Source organism: Argopecten irradians, chromosome 1 (assembly GCF_041381155.1).
Source record: "Argopecten irradians isolate NY chromosome 1, Ai_NY, whole genome shotgun sequence".
NCBI lineage: Eukaryota > Metazoa > Mollusca > Bivalvia > Pectinida > Pectinidae > Argopecten > Argopecten irradians.
Genome location: NC_091134.1, coordinates 34,289,712 through 34,317,300, shown reverse-complemented (window position 1 = coordinate 34,317,300; position 27,589 = coordinate 34,289,712). Strand labels below are relative to the sequence as shown.

The 27,589-nt window shown below is 40.6% G+C and overlaps 2 protein-coding genes across 3 annotated transcripts in view; both read left to right on the top strand.

Annotated features, from left to right (window-relative positions):
- LOC138325102 (transmembrane protein 135-like) overlaps positions 1-27,589 on the top strand; it is a 214,829-nt gene that overhangs the window by 75,739 nt on the left and 111,501 nt on the right. The gene's annotated exons all lie outside the window — the stretch shown is intronic.
- LOC138325176 (uncharacterized) lies at positions 215-7,046 on the top strand. Its single transcript, XM_069270664.1, has 10 exons — positions 215-1,292; positions 1,722-1,835; positions 3,067-3,117; positions 3,548-3,618; positions 4,004-4,051; positions 4,888-5,049; positions 5,272-5,340; positions 5,631-5,840; positions 6,526-6,564; positions 6,972-7,046. The coding sequence occupies exons 1-8, from the start codon at positions 1,115-1,117 to the stop codon at positions 5,826-5,828; spliced, it is 891 nt and encodes a 296-aa protein (XP_069126765.1). The 5' UTR covers positions 215-1,114; the 3' UTR covers positions 5,829-5,840; positions 6,526-6,564; positions 6,972-7,046.

The following is a 27,589-nucleotide window of genomic DNA, read 5'->3' as shown; positions in this document are numbered from 1 at the left end:
GTCGCCACAATAATGGTGGATTTTTGGTTCTTGAAATCCTGCTCCTCTTTTCAATATTTCCTTCATTCTATACACCGATATAGTGAACTTAGCTGAAGTTGGGAGCAAGTCTTTTATCAACAATAAAAGATCGCTAAATCCGTTTCAGGCTATGTTTGCTCCCTTCAAATAACGAATAAAAGATCGCTAAATCCGTTTCAGGCTATGTTTGCTCCCTTCAAATAACGGTAAATCCAAAAAGTCTGATTCTTCTTCATCGTCTCTCTCTTCTTCTGAATATGTTGGGTTTTTTTCAGAATTAGCCTCCGAGTCTGATGTTGAGTCAAAATCAGAATAGGTTGTGTTTGTGTCTGAAGAATCGCTGCTTGTTGCGCCGGACATTGGAGATCCCGATGACTCTTGATAATTTTCAGGCAATTCTTGATGCATAACACTCGTACCAGCATCAGCAGACTTCGTCAAAAGTTTTTCATGGAGGCTTTGTTTATGGTACCATGCACGTGGTTTGTCAAATCCGTGATGGAGCGATCGTTTGTACCTTTTTTTCTTAGGCGTTTCCAATTCAAATTTCGATGACGATGTAGCTTCGCTGTTGCACTCATGATCACTATAAGAATCATCTGAAGTAGACGTGTCCTCCCGAAAACTCGTCATTTTAATGTGTTTTTCCTAGAGTACAAATGATAATCTCACTTGTTGCACCTCGGATAACATGTTTGTGTACGAAGCACACGAAGCATGGCCGAACCGGAAGTCGTTAATGTACTGCCGCCTCGATCTCGAGAAATAAAGCTGAAGTTTCACAAGTGGAAATATTTAAGTTACGAAAATGGCATTAGATTACAAAATATAATCTAAAGTATTTTTATTTTTTACTTAAATTATTAACTAGGCCCTAAATCATTCTCGCCGTTACTTTCATCTCTGCACCCGATTGTGAAAGTTACGCTATGCGTGATTGGTCAGCATCGGTCAACAGCCGCTGCAACTACGTACGCGTTATCTGATTGGTCCTTTCGTTCTGGCGCTATTTCGAACGAGACAGTGTACGATTACACACATAAAGTCGACCATCTTTAATTATTCTTTACCTCGATATCACAGCATCGTCGTAATGGAGGGAATTGAGAAGATTTTTGCACTAATCCAATGGGAAGACTTGTTCTTCAATGTAATTGATACGTGCAACATTCTTGCACCGAGAAAAGATGGGTGCGATTATAGATGTGGTGACTACATCAAGGCAAAGTTTCATGGGAAAATATATAAAGCCATCATTTGTGATCTGGACGGTAAGGAATGCGTTAATACTTTTGTCAACTTTCTTTTGCATTATTTAATCAAGGATTTATAAACGATAAGTCATCTACGTCCTTGATTTGATATTCATCTTATTTTCCTTCTCGTCGACATTCGGTACGTTTTAATAAAAAAAAATCCTATGTAACAATTTGGAATCCAACAGTTTGTATGATCATACTCCATGTGGTCTTCAACATTGTTTTGAAATAATTTGTTGTAGTTTGATCGACTCATGATCATGAGAAATTGTTTATAGCTCGGAATTATAACGTCTTTGATTCACAGGTATCAATTTGTTGATGACCAAACTAAGCGAATTTACGAGTATCAATTTATATTAGTTGATATATCTTAGATACAACTGTAAGTTGCTTAAGCTTTGATAAATTTGATAATGCCATTCTTTATTAACACAACAGAAGACAAAACTAAACTTGTGTCCCTGCGGGATGACCACGTACAGAGAAACCAGTTGAAATACAAATACCTCCCAGAAGATGAAAGATCATCATTTGTTGCTGATCCACTTCCTGGTATGTAACATGAATTTCATCAGATGTAATATGAATTTTATTTATGATAGAAACCACATACATATCACAATCAAATGTTCAGAACTATAACTTTTGTTTGCAAAGTCTGTTAATTTTTTGTGTTTTAACTTTTAATAGTTATATTATATTGTTCTGCAAGGGCTGTTCTCACCAACACATCATTTTATATCAATAAAGAATTTCTACCAACCTTCTGATAGAAAACACTACCATGTACTCTAAAAATCATGTATGAATATGTCTATGCCTTGTTTTTTTCATTTTTTTTAAGGATTTTGTCAAAACTAAAGCAACAAAAGTGTTGAAAATCGACATGAATTATCTTTAGTCCAAGTTACTTCAGGAAACAAAAATCGTTGTTTAATTTTGATACATGTTTAATATGTTTTTTTTGACCAGACACCATTTTTTTCACCGCTAATTGAGTAATTGGTACAGTTGATGATACCTGCAGGACCAGTTACTGTGATTTCAAAATATAAAGGAAATGCGCATTTAAAAACCTGCTTTTTGCACCAAAACTTAGTTTGTGTTTCCAGTGACTGATTTCAGTGACTGATTTAAAAGCATCGCTGAAAAAAGGACTATCTAAAGGTGCATTCAACAGGTGACCAGGGAATCACTAAAAACAGGATTCAGCTCTGGTCAGGAGTAAAATAGACAAACAAAGTGTAGAGACCTAAAACTTACAGAAATTCAATAATACATATTAATTTATTTAATTGGAAAAAAAAGTAAACACAAGACGTATATGCACCAGGTAAAACTACCTTCTGTTTTACGATCCTGTCCATCAATGCCCGATCAGCAACTTGACATATATTCATGATTTTGGATACTTTGACCTACTTTAATGCAGACGATTTTTGAAAACGACTGACAAACAAAATAAACGAGGATCTCTTGAAATTTAAGGATTAATATGTAAGTCATGATTCAAGCTATCCCCCGCTGTGATTGAGTGTTGCAAACTTTGATTTCAAAAGGAAAATGTAGATTTGTTAGCAATATCGGTTGCAAATGAACAATTTTTTGTTGAATGAACACTTGCATGGCTACTGTGATTTAGCTGTTAAAAAAAATCCAAAAAATTGTGCGGGAGATATAGAGCGTGCGCAGAAATCATGGTAACTGGTACATCATGGTAACTGGTCACAACCCAGTAACCTATACTGACATTTTGTAATTGTTTTACTATTGTGACTTACAGATGGGAATCAAAGTATATGTACAGCAGCTACATCAAAGAGAGTAAATGAAGGTATGCTAAAACTGCTAAAATGTTGAATCTGATAAAAGAAAATAAGTATGAATATAAATGTGTATAAGAAAAAATTCATGAATAACAGAATTAAAAAAAAAAGAAAAAGAAACCAATGCCCACTACATTTTTGTAATGGTTTTTAGTTTTTCAATGGGATTCACAGAAGTCGTCTTATGCTTGCCATCGTTATCCGGCTGAATATATACTGCATGTTAAATGAATGTCAGATGGCAAGAGTGAAATTAATCTTCATTAGGTGTTGTAACCTCATTTTAAGTTATCAATATGAGATCTTTTTTGAACTGTTTAAAAAAAAAAACTAAATATGTTTTTAATATTATCAAACCATATTCACTGGTCATGACTGTATTAAATAAGCAAATGTGCCATTTAGGTATTGTGTCTAGTAAATTTTAATTCTATTCAGAAACTGATTCAATGGAAGAAGCATCTGGAATCAAACTCACTCCAAAGCGACCAAGAGTCATCAATGCAAATGTGAGCCAATCTTTTCCGTTTTTCCTCTGCATCTTCTCTGCTGGCTTCTGTCTAGCATGGCAAAAATATGAGAATTTTTCCCTTTATTTCCATCAAATGATTTAATTTAATATGATCAATAGAATCTTTTTAAATAGTTATATAAAGTGAGATTTATTTAGGCTGATATAGCATATCTAAATCAAAGTATTATTCATTTAGTTGAATATTTACTATATATCATATACCACATCACCTTGAAATATCGATAAGTCATTCAGTACTTATAAACATGAATAGCTGACACTTTCAGTTCAATCTTCTGATAGAAATTTAATCTCCACTTCCCAGGGTGAAATTTGGTAGTTATAAAATATAACATTTGGTTTTACTTTTTTTCTTGTAGACACTGATCCAAAGTGCTGATTTGCTGCCATTGAATGATCAGGATGAGGTATGAATCAGAAACTTCGAATCTTTACACAATTTTGAAACACAATATATGGTATAACAATGAATTTTTAAAGTTAAGTGTTGATTCACTCAGTATAATTCTTTTACATAAGCAAGAAGCAAAATATGGCATAAATGTATTGTTCTACATTTCTTATGAAACACATAACATAAGATATTGACAAATTCCACGTCATTGTTTAGTATTTTAATTAATATCGTTGAAATATCAAATCGTTGATCAATACGATTAAGCAGGTACAACATGGACGCTGTACCTATATACCTGAGCCAAAGTCACGCATGTTAAACAAAATAAACTACATAACCACTGAAAAGGTGATAAAATGATTTTTAGGCAAGACAATTCACCTAATAAGGTAAACACACTACTCTCAGAGCGATTTGAGCAGTTCTAGACAAAAGCTGCAGTACTATACGAGCAAGGGACAGGGTTCGGCATACAAGAAGTTCGACCACAATGTGTAATGGCGGACAGCGAGCGAGTTTAAACATCTACACACATGTCACAACCATGGGCTTTTCAGGCATATTACAGTAAAACCGACTGATCTAATTTCCATTAGAACTGGATTTTACCCGATATACATACAAATTTTAATGTTCTCTTAGACCGAATTGTCCCTTTAAGTGTTGATTGCAATGGGTTCTTTTTTTATTGCATCTGTTGTTTTAACAATTATTTTTACATGTTTAGTTTTTTAAAAGATAATCCAATATTCAATAAATTACTAAATTTGGAAGTAGATGACAACAAATGCACACAGCTTATTAGTATTCATTCACACCCAGTTCACTTTACTTTTGTTCTTAAAGGTGCAAAAGGTGGCAAAAACAACAAAAATGAAAAAAGCGGTAGAGAAGGAGCGAAAGAAGCAGACTGACTTAGCCAGTGAATTGGTGCTTCTCAGCAATAAAGAGCAACTGTTTGGAAGTCAGATGAACCAGGAAGACCGTTTCAATCAGCTGGAACAGAAGGTTTGTTTGATAATAGCATTATGAATTCCACTGAACTCACACAAGTCAGTTTTCATATGGTGGGCTAATGTATTGATAAAGTTCTAGTTTAATCATTGCATACTGGTATATATTTTACGGATGTTTAGCTAAGAATAGTCATTTTATGAAATTGATATTCAATTGATATAAGACATTTAATTATCTTAGCAATAAACAACTTTCTATTTGATTTCACTACAGATAGATGACTTAAAGGAGGTGGTAGAGTCTTTTATGTCCTGCCGTCAATGCCTTCGAAAGGCCTACAAGGTATGTTGATAAATACTTTTAATATTTAAGATGGTAAGATGAAGTAGATTTAATTGAAAATTTAGGCATTTAGAGACAAATTCTATGTTCAACTGTTGTTGATACATTTTAAAAGCTTGCATTTGACAGTATGGGTGATGTAATAGGCTAATTGATAATATGAAATAGTACTGGTATGTTTCTGAAGAAATACATTTCCAGTACTGGTACATATGATTTATAAGTGTCGTGTCATCAAGTGATAATTTGTGGTAGTAGTGAAAATTACATTTTATTTACTTTTTCTTCAGGGTATCTGCAATCCAACTCCAAGTACACCACAATCCTCCAGTGGTGCAGGCATCAAGACGTCAGGTCTAACCCGTGTACCAGTATCACCAAGCCATATTCTGAGGTCAGCGCTTCAGCTTCGGCTAGTGCCAGTAGCATTACTAACACCAGTTCTAGTGAGACTACTGCTTTCTCAAGCACTGGGCCTGATCCAGTAGATGATGATGGAGGTAAATTTACCACATTTTCAGTAAATGTGCCATTTAGAATAGACATACATGTACCTTAATTTTAAACTAGAACATTAAATTGTACAGTATAACCTGTCAAAATCAGGCTTTTACATCTTATCCTGTCCCTTGTGTATTCCAGCCTTTTCTTTCTTGATTTATACTCAATTATAGTATTATTCAAAACTGTCTATACTGGCCAAATATACTGATCTTGATGACATCCCATTTAGAAAAGTTACACAAGAGGAGTACACCAGTAAATAGCCATCAAAAATCTGTTAATTTCACTTGAAAATTGTATTAACGTGTACAAATTATCAATACAAATATAACATCCAGAAGTAAAATCAGATGAATTCCAGTCATTTTTTTAGAGCTTGCATCAGCTGTGATCTTGTTTCAGATATAGCACTAAGCACATAATTTTTTATGAGATAATCTGTTTCAGTTTTGGGAAATTTGGGTTCACACAGAAGTCAGGAGTTGTACCCTGTAGTGTAGATAACAAAATGCATTTTGTGTTACTTTGTTGTGAACATTTGATAGGAACATGCCAGTCACCATATAATCCGCTTAAAAAAATTTAATGACTTGTATTTTTTTTATTTGCAAATACAAGCCTCAAGTGGATCTTCACTATTAGATCCAGTCAATATTTCATTTATTAAAACTATTTTTACAGAGACTTTACTTGATGCTGGAGTGGAGGTGGAAGATCAAGGTAATTCTTTGAAAAGTATATATAGCTATATGATGAAAATAGGTTCTCACAATTACACTGTATAGAGCAAAAGTTTAGGTTATTTCATTGTCCTCAATCCTCAATTCATTTGCTTACTGTGGCTTCTTGTATATTTATATACGTTGGTACAATCTATTATAACTTGTCTTGAGATATCCTTGTTGATTCTTTTTTCCATACGGTATTTAGTAGAATTTAGAAAACTCAGTTGATTTCCAGCTTTTTCATTTTGCCATTTTCATAGAAACATTCTGTGTAAGATAGACTTATCATTTACCTAGCAACCACAGGATATATTCCTGTGAAATATGATAGAAATATAAAAATCTGTTCATGTGTGGTCTAGGGTGTATCTTTTTTCAAACTTAATACGTTTATTTTTACAGCTACAATGCAGTACCTTGGCGACCCAAGATTTGGAGTTCAGATTTGTTCTATGGACATCAGTAGATGTATTGCCACAGCAAAGACCATTGAAAAACTGGCTTTGAACGTTATTGAGTTTTTGGTGGCTCCAGAGGAGATGCCATTAACAACAATGTATGGCAATAAGCAACATAAAAAGAAGGCTCTGGAGGAGAACAAAAGGAAAGCTTTGAGATGTAAGATTTAATACAAAATGTAATTCTCTCTTTTCTATGAACTCTTGCTTGCAAATAATTAAAAAAAATTCATCTCTAGAGAAATATCTTTTAAAATATACTAATTTGAATAGAACATATTTTACTGTAAACCAATTGATACATATTATTGAAATGAAGCACTATAAGATACCATCTAGTGATGACATCTGTTCAAGCCTCTATTGTTAATATTGTGTAATTCACATTTCCTGTTTATATACCATAATATGTCCATTTAATTAATATGTTTTTCTTGTTTTACTATTTTCAGCATTTTTGTTTGGTGAATTCCCATTCAAGTGCCAAAAAGAAATGGAAAAGGTTTGGGGGCAAATTGTCAAAGCCATCAATGACAAACTCAGAAAAAGGAAGTGACTGTGGTGATTTTCTGTGTGCCTTAAATTTAAAGGAGAACAATAATGCAATGGATTTATAAGTTTGAAATGTTTTTTCCTCCGATGGTTACGGAATATACAAATACTTATGTACTGCTGTGATCTCTAGTATTTATACATGTGTAGTAGTTTTGGATTTTCCCTAGATACTTTTTTGGATACCACTCTAACATAACATATCCCCAATAAATCAAAGTTAAATTCAAGTCATCCATTTCGTTATCTTTTTAGATATGCAACATCGCAGATGAGCTATCTGTTACCTTTTGCTACATACATTCTCATCAGCCATATATGCTGTGCATGCATGTGCATTGTTTTCAGTTATTATATATAAATGTCTCAATTTGATTTGTTGCAGATTGGAAATTAATGAATCCCAACTGAAATGTTTGAAATGTCACAGAAATTTTGGTGGTTACATTCTAGATCTCCAGAATTCCACTGAGAATTCCGCAATTCCTTTGGTCAGTATAACACTGAGGACAGTAAACAGTTCACACCGCCTCACCACCTGTTAACAGAGACAAGAGGCACAAAGGGCCTGTAATACAGCTATATCTATGGTCAGTATAACACTGAGGACAGTAAACAGTTCACACCGCCTCACCACCTGTTAACAGAGACAAGAGGCACAAAGGGCCTGTAATACAGCTATATCTATGGTCAGTATAACACTGAGGACAGTAAACAGTTCACACCACCTCACCACCTGTTAACAGAGACAAGAGGCACAAAGGGCCTGTAATACAGCTATATCTATGGTCAGTATAACACTGAGGACAGTAAACAGTAAACAGTTCACACTGCCTCACCACCTGTTAACAGAGACAAGAGGCACAAAGGGCCTGTAATACAGCTATATCTATGGTCAGTATAACACTGAGGACAGTAAACAGTTCACACCACCTCACCACCTGTTAACAGAGACAAGAGGCACAAAGGGCCTGTAATACAGCTATATCTATGGTCAGTATAACACTGAGGACAGTAAACAGTTCACACCACCTCACCACCTGTTAACAGAGACAAGAGGCACAAAGGGCCTGTAATACAGCTATATCTATGGTCAGTATAACACTGAGGACAGTAAACAGTTCACACCGCCTCACCACCTGTTAACAGAGACAAGAGGCACAAAGGGCCTGTAATACAGCTATATCTATGGTCAGTATAACACTGAGGACAGTAAACAGTTCACACCACCTCACCACCTGTTAACAGAGACAAGAGGCACAAAGGGCCTGTAATACAGCTATATCTATGGTCAGTATAACACTGAGGACAGTAAACAGTTCACACCACCTCACCACCTGTTAACAGAGACAAGAGGCACAAAGGGCCTGTAATACAGCTATATCTATGGTCAGTATAACACTGAGGACAGTAAACAGTTCACACCACCTCACCACCTGTTAACAGAGACAAGAGGCACAAAGGGCCTGTAATACAGCTATATCTATGGTCAGTATAACACTGAGGACAGTAAACAGTTCACACCACCTCACCACCTGTTAACAGAGACAAGAGGCACAAAGGGCCTGTAATACAGCTATATCTATGGTCAGTATAACACTGAGGACAGTAAACAGTTCACACCACCTCACCACCTGTTAACAGAGACAAGAGGCACAAAGGGCCTGTAATACAGCTATATCTATGGTCAGTATAACACTGAGGACAGTAAACAGTTCACACCGCCTCACCACCTGTTAACAGAGACAAGAGGCACAAAGGGCCTGTAATACAGCTATATCTATGGTCAGTATAACACTGAGGACAGTAAACAGTTCACACCTCCTCACCACCTGTTAACAGAGACAAGAGGCACAAAGGGCCTGTAATACAGCTATATCTATGGTCAGTATAACACTGAGGACAGTAAACAGTTCATACCAACTCACCACCTGTTAACAGAGACAAGAGGCACAAAGGGCCTGTAATACAGCTACATCTATGGTCAGTATAACACTGAGGACAGTAAACAGTTCATACCAACTCACCACCTGTTAACAGAGACAAGAGGCACAAAGGGCCTGTAATACAGCTATATCTATGGTCAGTATAACACTGAGGACAGTAAACAGTTCACACCGCCTCACCACCTGTTAACAGAGACAAGAGGCACAAAGGGCCTGTAATACAGCTATATCTATGGTCAGTATAACACTGAGGACAGTAAACACAGTTCACACCACCTCACCACCTGTTAACAGAGACAAGAGGCACAAAGGGCCTGTAATACAGCTACATCTATGGTCAGTATAACACTGAGGACAGTAAACAGTTCACACCACCTCACCACCTGTTAACAGAGACAAGAGGCACAAAGGGGCTGTAATACAGCTATATCTATGGTCAGTATAACACTGAGGACAGTAAACAGTTCACACCACCTCACCACCTGTTAACAGAGACAAGAGGCACAAAGGGCCTGTAATACAGCTATATCTATGGTCAGTATAACACTGAGGACAGTAAAACAGTTCACACCACCTCACCACCTGTTAACAGAGACAAGAGGCACAAAGGGCCTGTAATACAGCTATATCTATGGTCAGTATAACACTGAGGACAGTAAACAGTTCACACCGCCTCACCACCTGTTAACAGAGACAAGAGGCACAAAGGGCCTGTAATACAGCTATATCTATGGTCAGTATAACACTGAGGACAGTAAACAGTTCACACCCCTCACCACCTGTTAACAGAGACAAGAGGCACAAAGGGCCTGTAATACAGCTATATCTATGGTCAGTATAACACTGAGGACAGTAAACAGTTCACACCACCTCACCACCTGTTAACAGAGACAAGAGGCACAAAGGGCCTGTAATACAGCTATATCTATGGTCAGTATAACACTGAGGACAGTAAACAGTTCACACCGCCTCACCACCTGTTAACAGAGACAAGAGGCACAAAGGGCCTGTAATACAGCTATATCTATGGTCAGTATAACACTGAGGACAGTAAACAGTTCACACCACCTCACCACCTGTTAACAGAGACAAGAGGCACAAAGGGCCTGTAATACAGCTATATCTATGGTCAGTATAACACTGAGGACAGTAAACAGTTCACACCACCTCACCACCTGTTAACAGAGAGAGGCACAAAGGGCCTGTAATACAGCTATATCTATGGTCAGTATAACACTGAGGACAGTAAACAGTTCACACCACCTCACCACCTGTTAACAGAGACAAGAGGCACAAAGGGCCTGTAATACAGCTATATCTATGGTCAGTATAACACTGAGGACAGTAAACAGTTCACACCACCTCACCACCTGTTAACAGAGACAAGAGGCACAAAGGGCCTGTAATACAGCTACATCTATGGTCAGTATAACACTGAGGACAGTAAACAGTTCACACCACCTCACCACCTGTTAACAGAGACAAGAGGCACAAAGGGCCTGTAATACAGCTACATCTATGGTCAGTATAACACTGAGGACAGTAAACAGTTCACACCACCTCACCACCTGTTAACAGAGACAAGAGGCACAAAGGGCCTGTAATACAGCTACATCTATGGTCAGTATAACACTGAGGACAGTAAACAGTTCACACCACCTCACCACCTGTTAACAGAGACAAGAGGCACAAAGGGCCTGTAATACAGCTATATCTATGGTCAGTATAACACTGAGGACAGTAAACAGTTCACACCACCTCACCACCTGTTAACAGAGACAAGAGGCACAAAGGGCCTGTAATACAGCTACATCTATGGTCAGTATAACACTGAGGACAGTAAACAGTTCACACCACCTCACCACCTGTTAACAGAGACAAGAGGCACAAAGGGCCTGTAATACAGCTACATCTATGGTCAGTATAACACTGAGGACAGTAAACAGTTCACACAGCCTCACCACCTGTTAACAGAGACAAGAGGCACAAAGGGCCTGTAATACAGCTATATCTATGGTCAGTATAAAACTGAGGACAGTAAACAGTTCACACCGCCTCACCACCTATAAACAGAGACAAGAGGCACAAAGGGCCTGTAATACAGCTATATCTATGGTCAGTATAACACTGAGGACAGTAAACAGTTCACACCGCCTCACCACCTGTTAACAGAGACAAGAGGCACAAAGGGCCTGTAATACAGCTATATCTATGGTCAGTATAACACTGAGGACAGTAAACAGTTCACACCACCTCACCACCTGTTAACAGAGACAAGAGGCACAAAGGGCCTGTAATACAGCTATATCTATGGTCAGTATAACACTGAGGACAGTAAACAGTTCACACCACCTCACCACCTGTTAACAGAGACAAGAGGCACAAAGGGCCTGTAATACAGCTATATCTATGGTCAGTATAACACTGAGGACAGTAAACAGTTCACACCACCTCACCACCTGTTAACAGAGACAAGAGGCACAAAGGGCCTGTAATACAGCTATATCTATGGTCAGTATAACACTGAGGACAGTAAACAGTTCACACACCTCACCACCTGTTAACAGAGACAAGAGGCACAAAGGGCCTGTAATACAGCTATATCTATGGTCAGTATAACACTGAGGACAGTAAACAGTTCACACCACCTCACCACCTGTTAACAGAGACAAGAGGCACAAAGGGCCTGTAATACAGCTATATCTATGGTCAGTATAACACTGAGGACAGTAAACAGTTCACACCGCCTCACCACCTGTTAACAGAGACAAGAGGCACAAAGGGCCTGTAATACAGCTATATCTATGGTCAGTATAACACTGAGGACAGTAAACAGTTCACACCACCTCACCACCTGTTAACAGAGACAAGAGGCACAAAGGGCCTGTAATACAGCTATATCTATGGTCAGTATAACACTGAGGACAGTAAACAGTTCACACCGCCTCACCACCTGTTAACAGAGACAAGAGGCACAAAGGGCCTGTAATACAGCTATATCTATGGTCAGTATAACACTGAGGACAGTAAACAGTTCACACCACCTCACCACCTGTTAACAGAGACAAGAGGCACAAAGGGGCTGTAATACAGCTATATATATATGGTCAGTATAACACTGAGGACAGTAAACAGTTCACACCACCTCACCACCTGTTAACAGAGACAAGAGGCACAAAGGGCCTGTAATACAGCTATATCTATGGTCAGTATAACACTGAGGACAGTAAACAGTTCACACCACCTCACCACCTGTTAACAGAGACAAGAGGCACAAAGGGCCTGTAATACAGCTATATCTATGGTCAGTATAACACTGAGGACAGTAAACAGTTCACACCACCTCACCACCTGTTAACAGAGACAAGAGGCACAAAGGGCCTGTAATACAGCTACATCTATGGTCAGTATAACACTGAGGACAGTAAACAGTTCACACCACCTCACCACCTGTTAACAGAGACAAGAGGCACAAAGGGCCTGTAATACAGCTATATCTATGGTCAGTATAACACTGAGGACAGTAAACAGTTCACACCACTCACCACCTGTTAACAGAGACAAGAGACACAAAGGGCCTGTAATACAGCTATATCTATGGTCAGTATAACACTGAGGACAGTAAACAGTTCACACCACCTCACCACCTGTTAACAGAGACAAGAGGCACAAAGGGCCTGTAATACAGCTATATCTATGGTCAGTATAACACTGAGGACAGTAAACAGTTCACACCACCTCACCACCTGTTAACAGAGACAAGAGGCACAAAGGGCCTGTAATACAGCTATATCTATGGTCAGTATAACACTGAGGACAGTAAACAGTTCACACCGCCTCACCACCTGTTAACAGAGACAAGAGGCACAAAGGGCCTGTAATACAGCTATATCTATGGTCAGTATAACACTGAGGACAGTAAACATTAAACAGTTCACACCACCTCACCACCTGTTAACAGAGACAAGAGGCACAAAGGGCCTGTAATACAGCTACATCTATGGTCAGTATAACACTGAGGACAGTAAACAGTTCACACCACCTCACCACCTCACCACCTGTTAACAGAGACAAGAGGCACAAAGGGCCTGTAATACAGCTATATCTATGGTCAGTATAACACTGAGGACAGTAAACAGTTCACATCGCCTCACCACCTATAAACAGAGACAAGAGGCACAAAGGGCTGTAATACAGCTATATATATGGTCAGTATAACACTGAGGACAGTAAACAGTTCATACCAACTCACCACCTGTTAACAGAGACAAGAGGCACAAAGGGGCTGTAATACAGCTATATATATGGTCAGTATAACACTGAGGACAGTAAACAGTTCACACCACCTCACCACCTGTTAACAGAGACAAGAGGCACACAAAGGGCCTGTAATACAGCTATATATATGGTCAGTATAACACTGAGGACAGTAAACAGTTCACACCAACTCACCACCTGTTAACAGAGACAAGAGGCAAAAGGGCCTGTAATACAGCTATATCTATGGTCAGTATAACACTGAGGACAGTAAACAGTTCACACCACCTCACCACCTGTTAACAGAGACAAGAGGCACAAAGGGCCTGTAATACAGCTATATCTATGGTCAGTATAACACTGAGGACAGTAAACAGTTCACACACCTCACCACCTGTTAACAGAGACAAGAGGCACAAAGGGCCTGTAATACAGCTATATCTATGGTCAGTATAACACTGAGGACAGTAAACAGTTCACACCACCTCACCACCTGTTAACAGAGACAAGAGGCACAAAGGGCCTGTAATACAGCTATATCTATGGTCAGTATAACACTGAGGACAGTAAACAGTTCACACCGCCTCACCACCTGTTAACAGAGACAAGAGGCACAAAGGGCCTGTAATACAGCTATATCTATGGTCAGTATAACACTGAGGACAGTAAACAGTTCACACCCTCACCACCTGTTAACAGAGACAAGAGGCACAAAGGGCCTGTAATACAGCTATATCTATGGTCAGTATAACACTGAGGACAGTAAACAGTTCACACCACCTCACCACCTGTTAACAGAGACAAGAGGCACAAAGGGCCTGTAATACAGCTACATCTATGGTCAGTATAACACTGAGGACAGTAAACAGTTCACACCACCTCACCACCTGTTAACAGAGACAAGAGGCACAAAGGGCCTGTAATACAGCTACATCTATGGTCAGTATAACACTGAGGACAGTAAACAGTTCACACCACCTCACCACCTGTTAACAGAGACAAGAGGCACAAAGGGCCTGTAATACAGCTATATCTATGGTCAGTATAACACTGAGGACAGTAAACAGTTCACACCCCTCACCACCTGTTAACAGAGACAAGAGGCACAAAGGGCCTGTAATACAGCTATATCTATGGTCAGTATAACACTGAGGACAGTAAACAGTTCACACCACCTCACCACCTGTTAACAGAGACAAGAGGCACAAAGGGCCTGTAATACAGCTATATCTATGGTCAGTATAACACTGAGGACAGTAAACAGTTCACACACCTCACCACCTGTTAACAGAGACAAGAGGCACAAAGGGCCTGTAATACAGCTATATCTATGGTCAGTATAACACTGAGGACAGTAAACAGTTCACACCGCCTCACCACCTGTTAACAGAGACAAGAGGCACAAAGGGCCTGTAATACAGCTATATCTATGGTCAGTATAACACTGAGGACAGTAAACAGTTCACACCACCTCACCACCTGTTAACAGAGACAAGAGGCACAAAGGGCCTGTAATACAGCTATATCTATGGTCAGTATAAAAACAGGGACAGTAAACAGTTCACACCACCTCACCACCTGTTAACAGAGACAAGAGGCACAAAGGGCCTGTAATACAGCTATATCTATGGTCAGTATAAAACTGAGGACAGTAAACAGTTCACATCGCCTCACCACCTGTTAACAGAGACAAGAGGCACAAAGGGCCTGTAATACAGCTATATCTATGGTCAGTATAACACTGAGGACAGTAAACAGTTCACACCACCTCACCACCTGTTAACAGAGACAAGAGGCACAAAGGGCCTGTAATACAGCTATATCTATGGTCAGTATAACACTGAGGACAGTAAACAGTTCACACCACCTCACCACCTGTTAACAGAGACAAGAGGCACAAAGGGCCTGTAATACAGCTATATATATGGTCAGTATAACACTGAGGACAGTAAACAGTTCACACCCTCACCACCTGTTAACAGAGACAAGAGGCACAAAGGGCCTGTAATACAGCTATATCTATGGTCAGTATAACACTGAGGACAGTAAACAGTTCACACCACCCTCACCACCTGTTAACAGAGACAAGAGGCACAAAGGGCCTGTAATACAGCTATATCTATGGTCAGTATAACACTGAGGACAGTAAACAGTTCACACCACCTCACCACCTGTTAACAGAGACAAGAGGCACAAAGGGGCTGTAATACAGCTATATCTATGGTCAGTATAACACTGAGGACAGTAAACAGTTCACACCGCCTCACCACCTGTTAACAGAGACAAGAGGCACAAAGGGCCTGTAATACAGCTATATCTATGGTCAGTATAACACTGAGGACAGTAAACAGTTCACACAGCCTCACCACCTGTTAACAGAGACAAGAGGCACAAAGGGCCTGTAATACAGCTATATCTATGGTCAGTATAACACTGAGGACAGTAAACAGTTCACACCACCTCACCACCTGTTAACAGAGACAAGAGGCACAAAGGGCCTGTAATACAGCTATATCTATGGTCAGTATAACACTGAGGACAGTAAACAGTTCACACCACCTCACCACCTGTTAACAGAGACAAGAGGCACAAAGGGGCTGTAATACAGCTATATCTATGGTCAGTATAAAACTGAGGACAGTAAACAGTTCACACTGCCTCACCACCTGTTAACAGAGACAAGAGGCACAAAGGGGCTGTAATACAGCTATATCTATGGTCAGTATAAAACTGAGGACAGTAAACAGTTCACACCGCCTCACCACCTGTTAACAGAGACAAGAGGCACAAAGGGCCTGTAATACAGCTATATCTATGGTCAGTATAAAACTGAGGACAGTAAACAGTTCACACCACCTCACCACCTGTTAACAGAGACAAGAGGCACAAAGGGCCTGTAATACAGCTACATCTATGGTCAGTATAACACTGAGGACAGTAAACAGTTCACACCACCTCACCACCTGTTAACAGAGACAAGAGGCACAAAGGGCCTGTAATACAGCTATATCTATGGTCAGTATAAAACTGAGGACAGTAAACAGTTCACACCACCTCACCACCTATAAACAGAGACAAGAGGCACAAAGGGGCTGTAATACAGCTATATCTATGGTCAGTATAACACTGAGGACAGTAAACAGTTCATACCAACTCACCACCTGTTAACAGAGACAAGAGGCACAAAGGGGCTGTAATACAGCTATATCTATGGTCAGTATAAAACTGAGGACAGTAAACAGTTCACACCGCCTCACCACCTGTTAACAGAGACAAGAGGCACAAAGGGCCTGTAATACAGCTATATCTATGGTCAGTATAACACTGAGGACAGTAAACAGTTCACACCACCTCACCACCTGTTAACAGAGACAAGAGGCACAAAGGGCCTGTAATACAGCTATATCTATGGTCAGTATAACACTGAGGACAGTAAACAGTTCACACCACCTCACCACCTGTTAACAGAGACAAGAGGCACAAAGGGCCTGTAATACAGCTATATCTATGGTCAGTATAACACTGAGGACAGTAAACAGTTCACACCACCTTACCACCTGTTAACAGAGACAAGAGGCACAAAGGGCCTGTAATACAGCTATATCTATGGTCAGTATAACACTGAGGACAGTAAACAGTTCACACCACCTCACCACCTGTTAACAGAGACAAGAGGCACAAAGGGCCTGTAATACAGCTACATCTATGGTCAGTATAACACTGAGGACAGTAAACAGTTCACACCACCTCACCACCTGTTAACAGAGACAAGAGGCACAAAGGGCCTGTAATACAGCTATATCTATGGTCAGTATAACACTGAGGACAGTAAACAGTTCACACAACCTCACCACCTGTTTAACAGAGACAAGAGGCACAAAGGGCCTGTAATACAGCTATATCTATGGTCAGTATAACACTGAGGACAGTAAACAGTTCACACCACTCACCACCTGTTAACAGAGACAAGAGGCACAAAGGGCCTGTAATACAGCTATATCTATGGTCAGTATAACACTGAGGACAGTAAACAGTTCACACCGCCTCACCACCTGTTAACAGAGACAAGAGGCACAAAGGGCCTGTAATACAGCTATATCTATGGTCAGTATAACACTGAGGACAGTAAACAGTTCACACCGCCTCACCACCTGTTAACAGAGACAAGAGGCACAAAGGGCCTGTAATACAGCTATATCTATGGTCAGTATAACACTGAGGACAGTAAACAGTTCACACCGCCTCACCACCTGTTAACAGAGACAAGAGGCACAAAGGGCCTGTAATACAGCTATATCTATGGTCAGTATAACACTGAGGACAGTAAACAGTTCACACCCCTCACCACCTGTTAACAGAGACAAGAGGCACAAAGGGCCTGTAATACAGCTATATCTATGGTCAGTATAACACTGAGGACAGTAAACAGTTCACACCACCTCACCACCTGTTAACAGAGACAAGAGGCACAAAGGGCCTGTAATACAGCTATATCTATGGTCAGTATAACACTGAGGACAGTAAACAGTTCACACCAACTCACCACCTGTTAACAGAGACAAGAGGCACAAAGGGCCTGTAATACAGCTACATCTATGGTCAGTATAACACTGAGGACAGTAAACAGTTCACACAACCTCACCACCTGTTAACAGAGACAAGAGGCACAAAGGGCCTGTAATACAGCTATATCTATGGTCAGTATAACACTGAGGACAGTAAACAGTTCACACCGCCTCACCACCTGTTAACAGAGACAAGAGGCACAAAGGGCCTGTAATACAGCTATATCTATGGTCAGTATAACACTGAGGACAGTAAACAGTTCACACCACCTCACCACCTGTTAACAGAGACAAGAGGCACAAAGGGCCTGTAATACAGCTATATCTATGGTCAGTATAACACTGAGGACAGTAAACAGTTCACACCGCCTCACCACCTGTTAACAGAGACAAGAGGCACAAAGGGCCTGTAATACAGCTATATCTATGGTCAGTATAACACTGAGGACAGTAAACAGTTCACACCACCACACCACCTGTTAACAGAGACAAGAGGCACAAAGGGCCTGTAATACAGCTATATCTATGGTCAGTATAACACTGAGGACAGTAAACAGTTCACACCACCTCACCACCTGTTAACAGAGACAAGAGGCACAAAGGGCCTGTAATACAGCTATATCTATGGTCAGTATAACACTGAGGACAGTAAACAGTTCACACCACCTCACCACCACCTGTTAACAGAGACAAGAGGCACAAAGGGCCTGTAATACAGCTATATCTATGGTCAGTATAACACTGAGGACAGTAAACAGTTCACACCACCTCACCACCTGTTAACAGAGACAAGAGGCACAAAGGGCCTGTAATACAGCTATATCTATGGTCAGTATAACACTGAGGACAGTAAACAGTTCACACCACCTCACCACCTGTTAACAGAGACAAGAGGCACAAAGGGCCTGTAATACAGCTATATCTATGGTCAGTATAACACTGAGGACAGTAAACAGTTCACACCCCTCACCACCTGTTAACAGAGACAAGAGGCACAAAGGGCCTGTAATACAGCTATATCTATGGTCAGTATAACACTGAGGACAGTAAACAGTTCACACCACCTCACCACCTGTTAACAGAGACAAGAGGCACAAAGGGCCTGTAATACAGCTATATCTATGGTCAGTATAACACTGAGGACAGTAAACAGTTCACACCACCTCACCACCTGTTAACAGAGACAAGAGGCACAAAGGGCCTGTAATACAGCTATATCTATGGTCAGTATAACACTGAGGACAGTAAAACAGTTCACACCACCTCACCACCTGTTAACAGAGACAAGAGGCACAAAGGGCCTGTAATACAGCTATATCTATGGTCAGTATAACACTGAGGACAGTAAACAGTTCACACCACCTCACCACCTGTTAACAGAGACAAGAGGCACAAAGGGCCTGTAATACAGCTATATCTATGGTCAGTATAACACTGAGGACAGTAAACAGTTCACACCACCTCACCACCTGTTAACAGAGACAAGAGGCACAAAGGGCCTGTAATACAGCTATATCTATGGTCAGTAAACAGTAAACAGTAAACAGTTCACACCACCTCACCACCTATAAACAGAGACAAGAGGCACAAAGGGGCTGTAATACAGCTATATCTATGGTCAGTATAACACTGAGGACAGTAAACAGTTCATACCAACTCACCACCTGTTAACAGAGACAAGAGGCACAAAGGGGCTGTAATACAGCTATATATATGGTCAGTATAACACTGAGGACAGTAAACAGTTCACACCACCTCACCACCTGTTAACAGAGACAAGAGGCACAAAGGGCCTGTAATACAGCTATATCTATGGTCAGTATAACACTGAGGACAGTAAACAGTTCACACCGCCTCACCACCTGTTAACAGAGACAAGAGGCACAAAGGGCCTGTAATACAGCTATATCTATGGTCAGTATAACACTGAGGACAGTAAACAGTTCACACCACCTCACCACCTGTTAACAGAGACAAGAGGCACAAAGGGCCTGTAATACAGCTATATCTATGGTCAGTATAACACTGAGGACAGTAAACAGTTCACACCGCCTCACCACCTGTTAACAGAGACAAGAGGCACAAAGGGCCTGTAATACAGCTATATCTATGGTCAGTATAACACTGAGGACAGTAAACAGTTCACACCACCTCACAACCTGTTAACAGAGACAAGAGGCACAAAGGGCCTGTAATACAGCTATATCTATGGTCAGTATAACACTGAGGACAGTAAACAGTTCACACCGCCTCACCACCTATAAACAGAGACAAGAGGCACAAAGGGCCTGTAATACAGCTATATCTATATGGTCAGTATAACACTGAGGACAGTAAACAGTTAACACCGCACCTCACCACCTGTTAACAGAGACAAGAGGCACAAAGGGCCTGTAATACAGCTATATCTATGGTCAGTATAACACTGAGGACAGTAAACAGTTCACACCACCTCACCACCTGTTAACAGAGACAAGAGGCACAAAGGGCCTGTAATACAGCTATATCTATGGTCAGTATAACACTGAGGACAGTAAACAGTTCACACCACCTCACCACCTGTTAACAGAGACAAGAGGCACAAAGGGCCTGTAATACAGCTATATCTATGGTCAGTATAACACTGAGGACAGTAAACAGTTCACACCACCTCACCACCTGTTAACAGAGACAAGAGGCACAAAGGGCCTGTAATACAGCTATATCTATGGTCAGTATAACACTGAGGACAGTAAACAGTTCACACCACCTCACCACCTGTTAACAGAGACAAGAGGCACAAAGGGCCTGTAATACAGCTATATCTATGGTCAGTATAACACTGAGGACAGTAAACAGTTCACACCACCTCACCACCTGTTAACAGAGACAAGAGGCACAAAGGGCCTGTAATACAGCTATATCTATGGTCAGTATAACACTGAGGACAGTAAACAGTTCACACCGCCTCACCACCTGTTAACAGAGACAAGAGGCACAAAGGGCCTGTAATACAGCTACATCTATGGTCAGTATAACACTGAGGACAGTAAACAGTTCATACCAACTCACCACCTGTTAACAGAGACAAGAGGCACAAAGGGCCTGTAATACAGCTATATCTATGGTCAGTATAACACTGAGGACAGTAAACAGTTCACATCGCCTCACCACCTGTTAACAGAGACAAGAGGCACAAAGGGCCTGTAATACAGCTATATCTATGGTCAGTATAACACTGAGGACAGTAAACAGTTCACACCGCCTCACCACCTATAAACAGAGACAAGAGGCACAAAGGGCCTGTAATACAGCTAATCTATGGTCAGTATAACACTGAGGACAGTAAACAGTTCACACCCTCACCACCTGTTAACAGAGACAAGAGGCACAAAGGGCCTGTAATACAGCTATCTATGGTCAGTATAAACACTGAGGACAGTAAACAGTTCACACACCCACCACACTATAAACAGAGACAAGAGGCATAAAGGGCCTGTAATACAGCTACATCTATGGTCAGTATAACACTGAGGACAGTAAACAGTTCACACCACCTCACCACCTGTTAACAGAGACAAGAGGCACAAAGGGCCTGTAATACAGCTATATCTATGGTCAGTATAACACTGAGGACAGTAAACAGTTCACACCACCTCACCACCTGTTAACAGAGACAAGAGGCACAAAGGGCCTGTAATACAGCTACATCTATGGTCAGTATAACACTGAGGACAGTAAACAGTTCACACCACCTCACCACCTGTTAACAGAGACAAGAGGCACAAAGGGCCTGTAATACAGCTATATCTATGGTCAGTATAACACTGAGGACAGTAAACAGTTCACACCACCTCACCACCTGTTAACAGAGACAAGAGGCACAAAGGGCCTGTAATACAGCTATATCTATGCAGTTAAGTATAACACTGAGGACAGTAAACAGTTCACACCGCCACACCACCTGTTAACAGAGACAAGAGGCACAAAGGGCCTGTAATACAGCTATATCTATGGTCAGTATAACACTGAGGACAGTAAACAGTTCACACCGCCTCACCACCTGTTAACAGAGACAAGAGGCACAAAGGGCCTGTAATACAGCTATATCTATGGTCAGTATAACACTGAGGACAGTAAACAGTTCACACCACCTCACCACTGTTAACAGAGACAAGAGGCACAAAGGGCCTGTAATACAGCTATATCTATGGTCAGTATAACACTGAGGACAGTAAACAGTTCACACCACCTCACCACCTGTTAACAGAGACAAGAGGCACAAAGGGCCTGTAATACAGCTATATCTATGGTCAGTATAACACTGAGGACAGTAAACAGTTCACACCGCCTCACCACCTATAAACAGAGACAAGAGGCACAAAGGGGCTGTAATACAGCTATATATATGGTCAGTATAACACTGAGGACAGTAAACAGTTCATACCAACTCACCACCTGTTAACAGAGACAAGAGGCACAAAGGGGCTGTAATACAGCTATATCTATGGTCAGTATAACACTGAGGACAGTAAACAGTTCACACCACCTCACCACCTGTTAACAGAGACAAGAGGCACAAAGGGCCTGTAATACAGCTATATCTATTGTCAGTATAACACTGAGGACAGTAAACAGTTCACACCGCCTCACCACCTGTTAACAGAGACAAGAGGCACAAAGGGCCTGTAATACAGCTATATCTATGGTCAGTATAACACTGAGGACAGTAAACAGTTCACACCGCCTCACCACCTGTTAACAGAGACAAGAGGCACAAAGGGGCTGTAATACAGCTATATCTATGGTCAGTATAACACTGAGGACAGTAAACAGTTCACACCGCCTCACCACCTGTTAACAGAGACAAGAGGCACAAAGGGCCTGTAATACAGCTATATCTATGGTCAGTATAAAACTGAGGACAGTAAACAGTTCACACCGCCTCACCACCTGTTAACAGAGACAAGAGGCACAAAGGGGCTGTAATACAGCTATATCTTTGGTCAGTATAAAACTGAGGACAGTAAACAGTTCACACCGCCTCACCACCTGTAAACAGAGACAAGAGGCACAAAGGGCCTGTAATACAGCTATATCTATGGTCAGTATAACACTGAGGACAGTAAACAGTTCACACCGCCTCACCACCTGTTAACAGAGACAAGAGGCACAAAGGGCCTGTAATACAGCTATATCTATGGTCAGTATAACACTGAGGACAGTAAACAGTTCACACCACCTCACCACCTGTTAACAGAGACAAGAGGCACAAAGGGCTGTAATACAGCTATATCTATGGTCAGTATAACACCTGAGGACAGTAAACAGTTCACACCACTCACCACCTGTTAACAGAGACAAGAGGCACAAAGGGCCTGTAATACAGCTATATCTATGGTCAGTATAACACTGAGGACAGTAAACAGTTCACACCACTCACACCACCTGTTAACAGAGACAAGAGGCACAAAGGGCCTGTAATACAGCTATATCTATGGTCAGTATAACACTGAGGACAGTAAACAGTTCACACCGCCTCACCACCTGTTAACAGAGACAAGAGGCACAAAGGGGCTGTAATACAGCTATATCTATGGTCAGTATAACACTGAGGACAGTAAACAGTTCACACCACCTCACCACCTGTTAACAGAGACAAGAGGCACAAAGGGCCTGTAATACAGCTATATCTATGGTCAGTATAACACTGAGGACAGTAAACAGTTCACACCGCCTCACCACCTGTTAACAGAGACAAGAGGCACAAAGGGCCTGTAATACAGCTATATCTATGGTCAGTATAACACTGAGGACAGTAAACAGTTCACACCGCCTCACCACCTATAAACAGAGACAAGAGGCACAAAGGGGCTGTAATACAGCTATATCTATGGTCAGTATAACACTGAGGACAGTAAACAGTTCATACCAACTCACCACCTGTTAACAGAGACAAGAGGCACAAAGGGCCTGTAATACAGCTATATCTATGGTCAGTATAACACTGAGGACAGTAAACAGTTCACACCACCTCACCACCTGTTAACAGAGACAAGAGGCACAAAGGGCCTGTAATACAGCTATATCTATGGTCAGTATAACACTGAGGACAGTAAACAGTTCACACCGCCTCACCACCTGTTAACAGAGACAAGAGGCACAAAAGGGCCTGTAATACAGCTATATCTATGGTCAGTATAACACTGAGGACAGTAAACAGTTCACACCACCTCACAACCTGTTAACAGAGACAAGAGGCACAAAGGGCCTGTAATACAGCTACATCTATGGTCAGTATAACACTGAGGACAGTAAACAGTTCACACCGCCTCACCACCTGTTAACAGAGACAAGAGGCACAAAGGGCCTGTAATACAGCTATATCTATGGTCAGTATAACACTGAGGACAGTAAACAGTTCACACCACCTCACCACCTGTTAACAGAGACAAGAGGCACAAAGGGCCTGTAATACAGCTACATCTATGGTCAGTATAACACTGAGGACAGTAAACAGTTCACACCACCTCACCACCTGTTAACAGAGACAAGAGGCACAAAGGGCCTGTAATACAGCTACATCTATGGTCAGTATAACACTGAGGACAGTAAACAGTTCACACCACCTCACCACCTGTTAACAGAGACAAGAGGTACAAAGGGCCTGTAATACAGCTATATCTATGGTCAGTATAACACTGAGGACAGTAAACAGTTCACACCACCTCACCACCTGTTAACAGAGACAAGAGGCACAAAGGGCCTGTAATACAGCTATATCTATGGTCAGTATAACACTGAGGACAGTAAACAGTTCACACCCCTCACCACCTGTTAACAGAGACAAGAGGCACAAAGGGCCTGTAATACAGCTATATCTATGGTCAGTATAACACTGAGGACAGTAAACAGTTCACACCCCTCACCACCTGTTAACAGAGACAAGAGGCACAAAGGGCCTGTAATACAGCTATATCTATGGTCAGTATAACACTGAGGACAGTAAACAGTTCACACCCTCACCACCTGTTAACAGAGACAAGAGGCACAAAGGGCCTGTAATACAGCTATATCTATGGTCAGTATAACACTGAGGACAGTAAACAGTTCACACCACCTCACCACCTGTTAACAGAGACAAGAGGCACAAAGGGCCTGTAATACAGCTATATCTATGGTCAGTATAACACTGAGGACAGTAAACAGTTCACACCACCACCACCTGTTAACAGAGACAAGAGGCACAAAGGGCCTGTAATACAGCTATATCTATGGTCAGTATAACACTGAGGACAGTAAACAGTTCACACTGCCTCACCACCTGTTAACAGAGACAAGAGGCACAAAGGGCCTGTAATACAGCTATATCTATGGTCAGTATAACACTGAGGACAGTAAACAGTTCACACCACCTCACCACCTCACCACCTGTTAACAGAGACAAGAGGCACAAAGGGGCTGTAATACAGCTATATCTATGGTCAGTATAACACTGAGGACAGTAAACAGTTCACACCAGCCTCACCACCTGTTAACAGAGACAAGAGGCACAAAGGGCCTGTAATACAGCTATATCTATGGTCAGTATAACACTGAGGACAGTAAACAGTTCACACCAACTCACCACCTGTTAACAGAGACAAGAGGCACAAAGGGGCTGTAATACAGCTATATATATGGTCAGTATAACACTGAGGACAGTAAACAGTTCACACCGCCTCACCACCTATAAACAGAGACAAGAGGCACAAAGGGCCTGTAATACAGCTATATCTATGGTCAGTATAACACTGAGGACAGTAAACAGTTCACACCAACTCACCACCTATAAACAGAGACAAGAGGCACAAAGGGGCTGTAATACAGCTATATCTATGGTCAGTATAACACTGAGGACAGTAAACAGTTCACACCGCCTCACCACCTATAAACAGAGACAAGAGGCACAAAGGGCCTGTAATACAGCTATATCTATGGTCAGTATAACACTGAGGACAGTAAACAGTTCACACCACCTCACCACCTGTTAACAGAGACAAGAGGCACAAAGGGGCTGTAATACAGCTACATCTATGGTCAGTATAACACTGAGGACAGTAAACAGTTCACAGTACCTCACCACCTGTTAACAGAGACAAGAGGCACAAAGGGCCTGTAATACAGCTATATCTATGGTCAGTATAACACTGAGGACAGTAAACAGTTCACACCACCTCACCACCTGTTAACAGAGACAAGAGGCACAAAGGGGCTGTAATACAGCTACACATACTGTTGTAAATTGTACAATTTTACACTGATATCAACATACATTGTGTCTTGTTAATACATACTGTTGTAAATTGTACAATTTTACACTGATATCAACATACATTGTGTCTTGTTTAATACATACTGTTGTAAATTGTACAATTTTACACTGATATCAACATACATTGTGTCTTGTTTAATACATACTGTTGTAAATTGTACAATTTTACACTGATATCAACATACATTGTGTCTTGTTAATACATACTGTTGTAAATTGTACAATTTTACACTGATATCAACATACATTGTGTCTTGTTTAATACATACTGTTGTAAATTGTACAATTGTACACTGATATCAACATACACTGTGCCTTGTTAATACATACTGTTGTAAATTGTACAATTTTACACTGATATCAACATACACTGTGTCTTGTTAATACATACTGTTGTAAATTGTACAATTTTACACTGATATCAACATACATTGTGTCTTGTTAATACATACTGTTGTAAATTGTACAATTTTACACTGATATCAACATACATGGTGTCTTGTTTAATACATACTGTTGTAAATTGTACAATTTTACACTGATATCAACATACATTGTGTCTTGTTTAATACATACTGTTGTAAATTGTACAATTGTACACTGATATCAACATACATTGTGTCTTGTTTAACACATACTGTTGTAAATTGTACAATTGTACACTGATATCAACATACATTGTGTCTTGTTTAATAGTTGTAAATTGTACAATTGTACACTGATATCAACATACATTGTGTCTTGTTTAATAGTTGTAAATTGTACAATTGTACACAGATATCAACATACATGGTGTCTTGTTTAACACATACTGTTGTAAATTGTACAATTGTACACTGATATCAACATACATTGTGTCTTGTTTAATAGTTGTAAATTGTACAATTGTACACTGATATCAACATACATTGTGTCTTGTTTAATACATATTGTTGTAAATTGTACAATT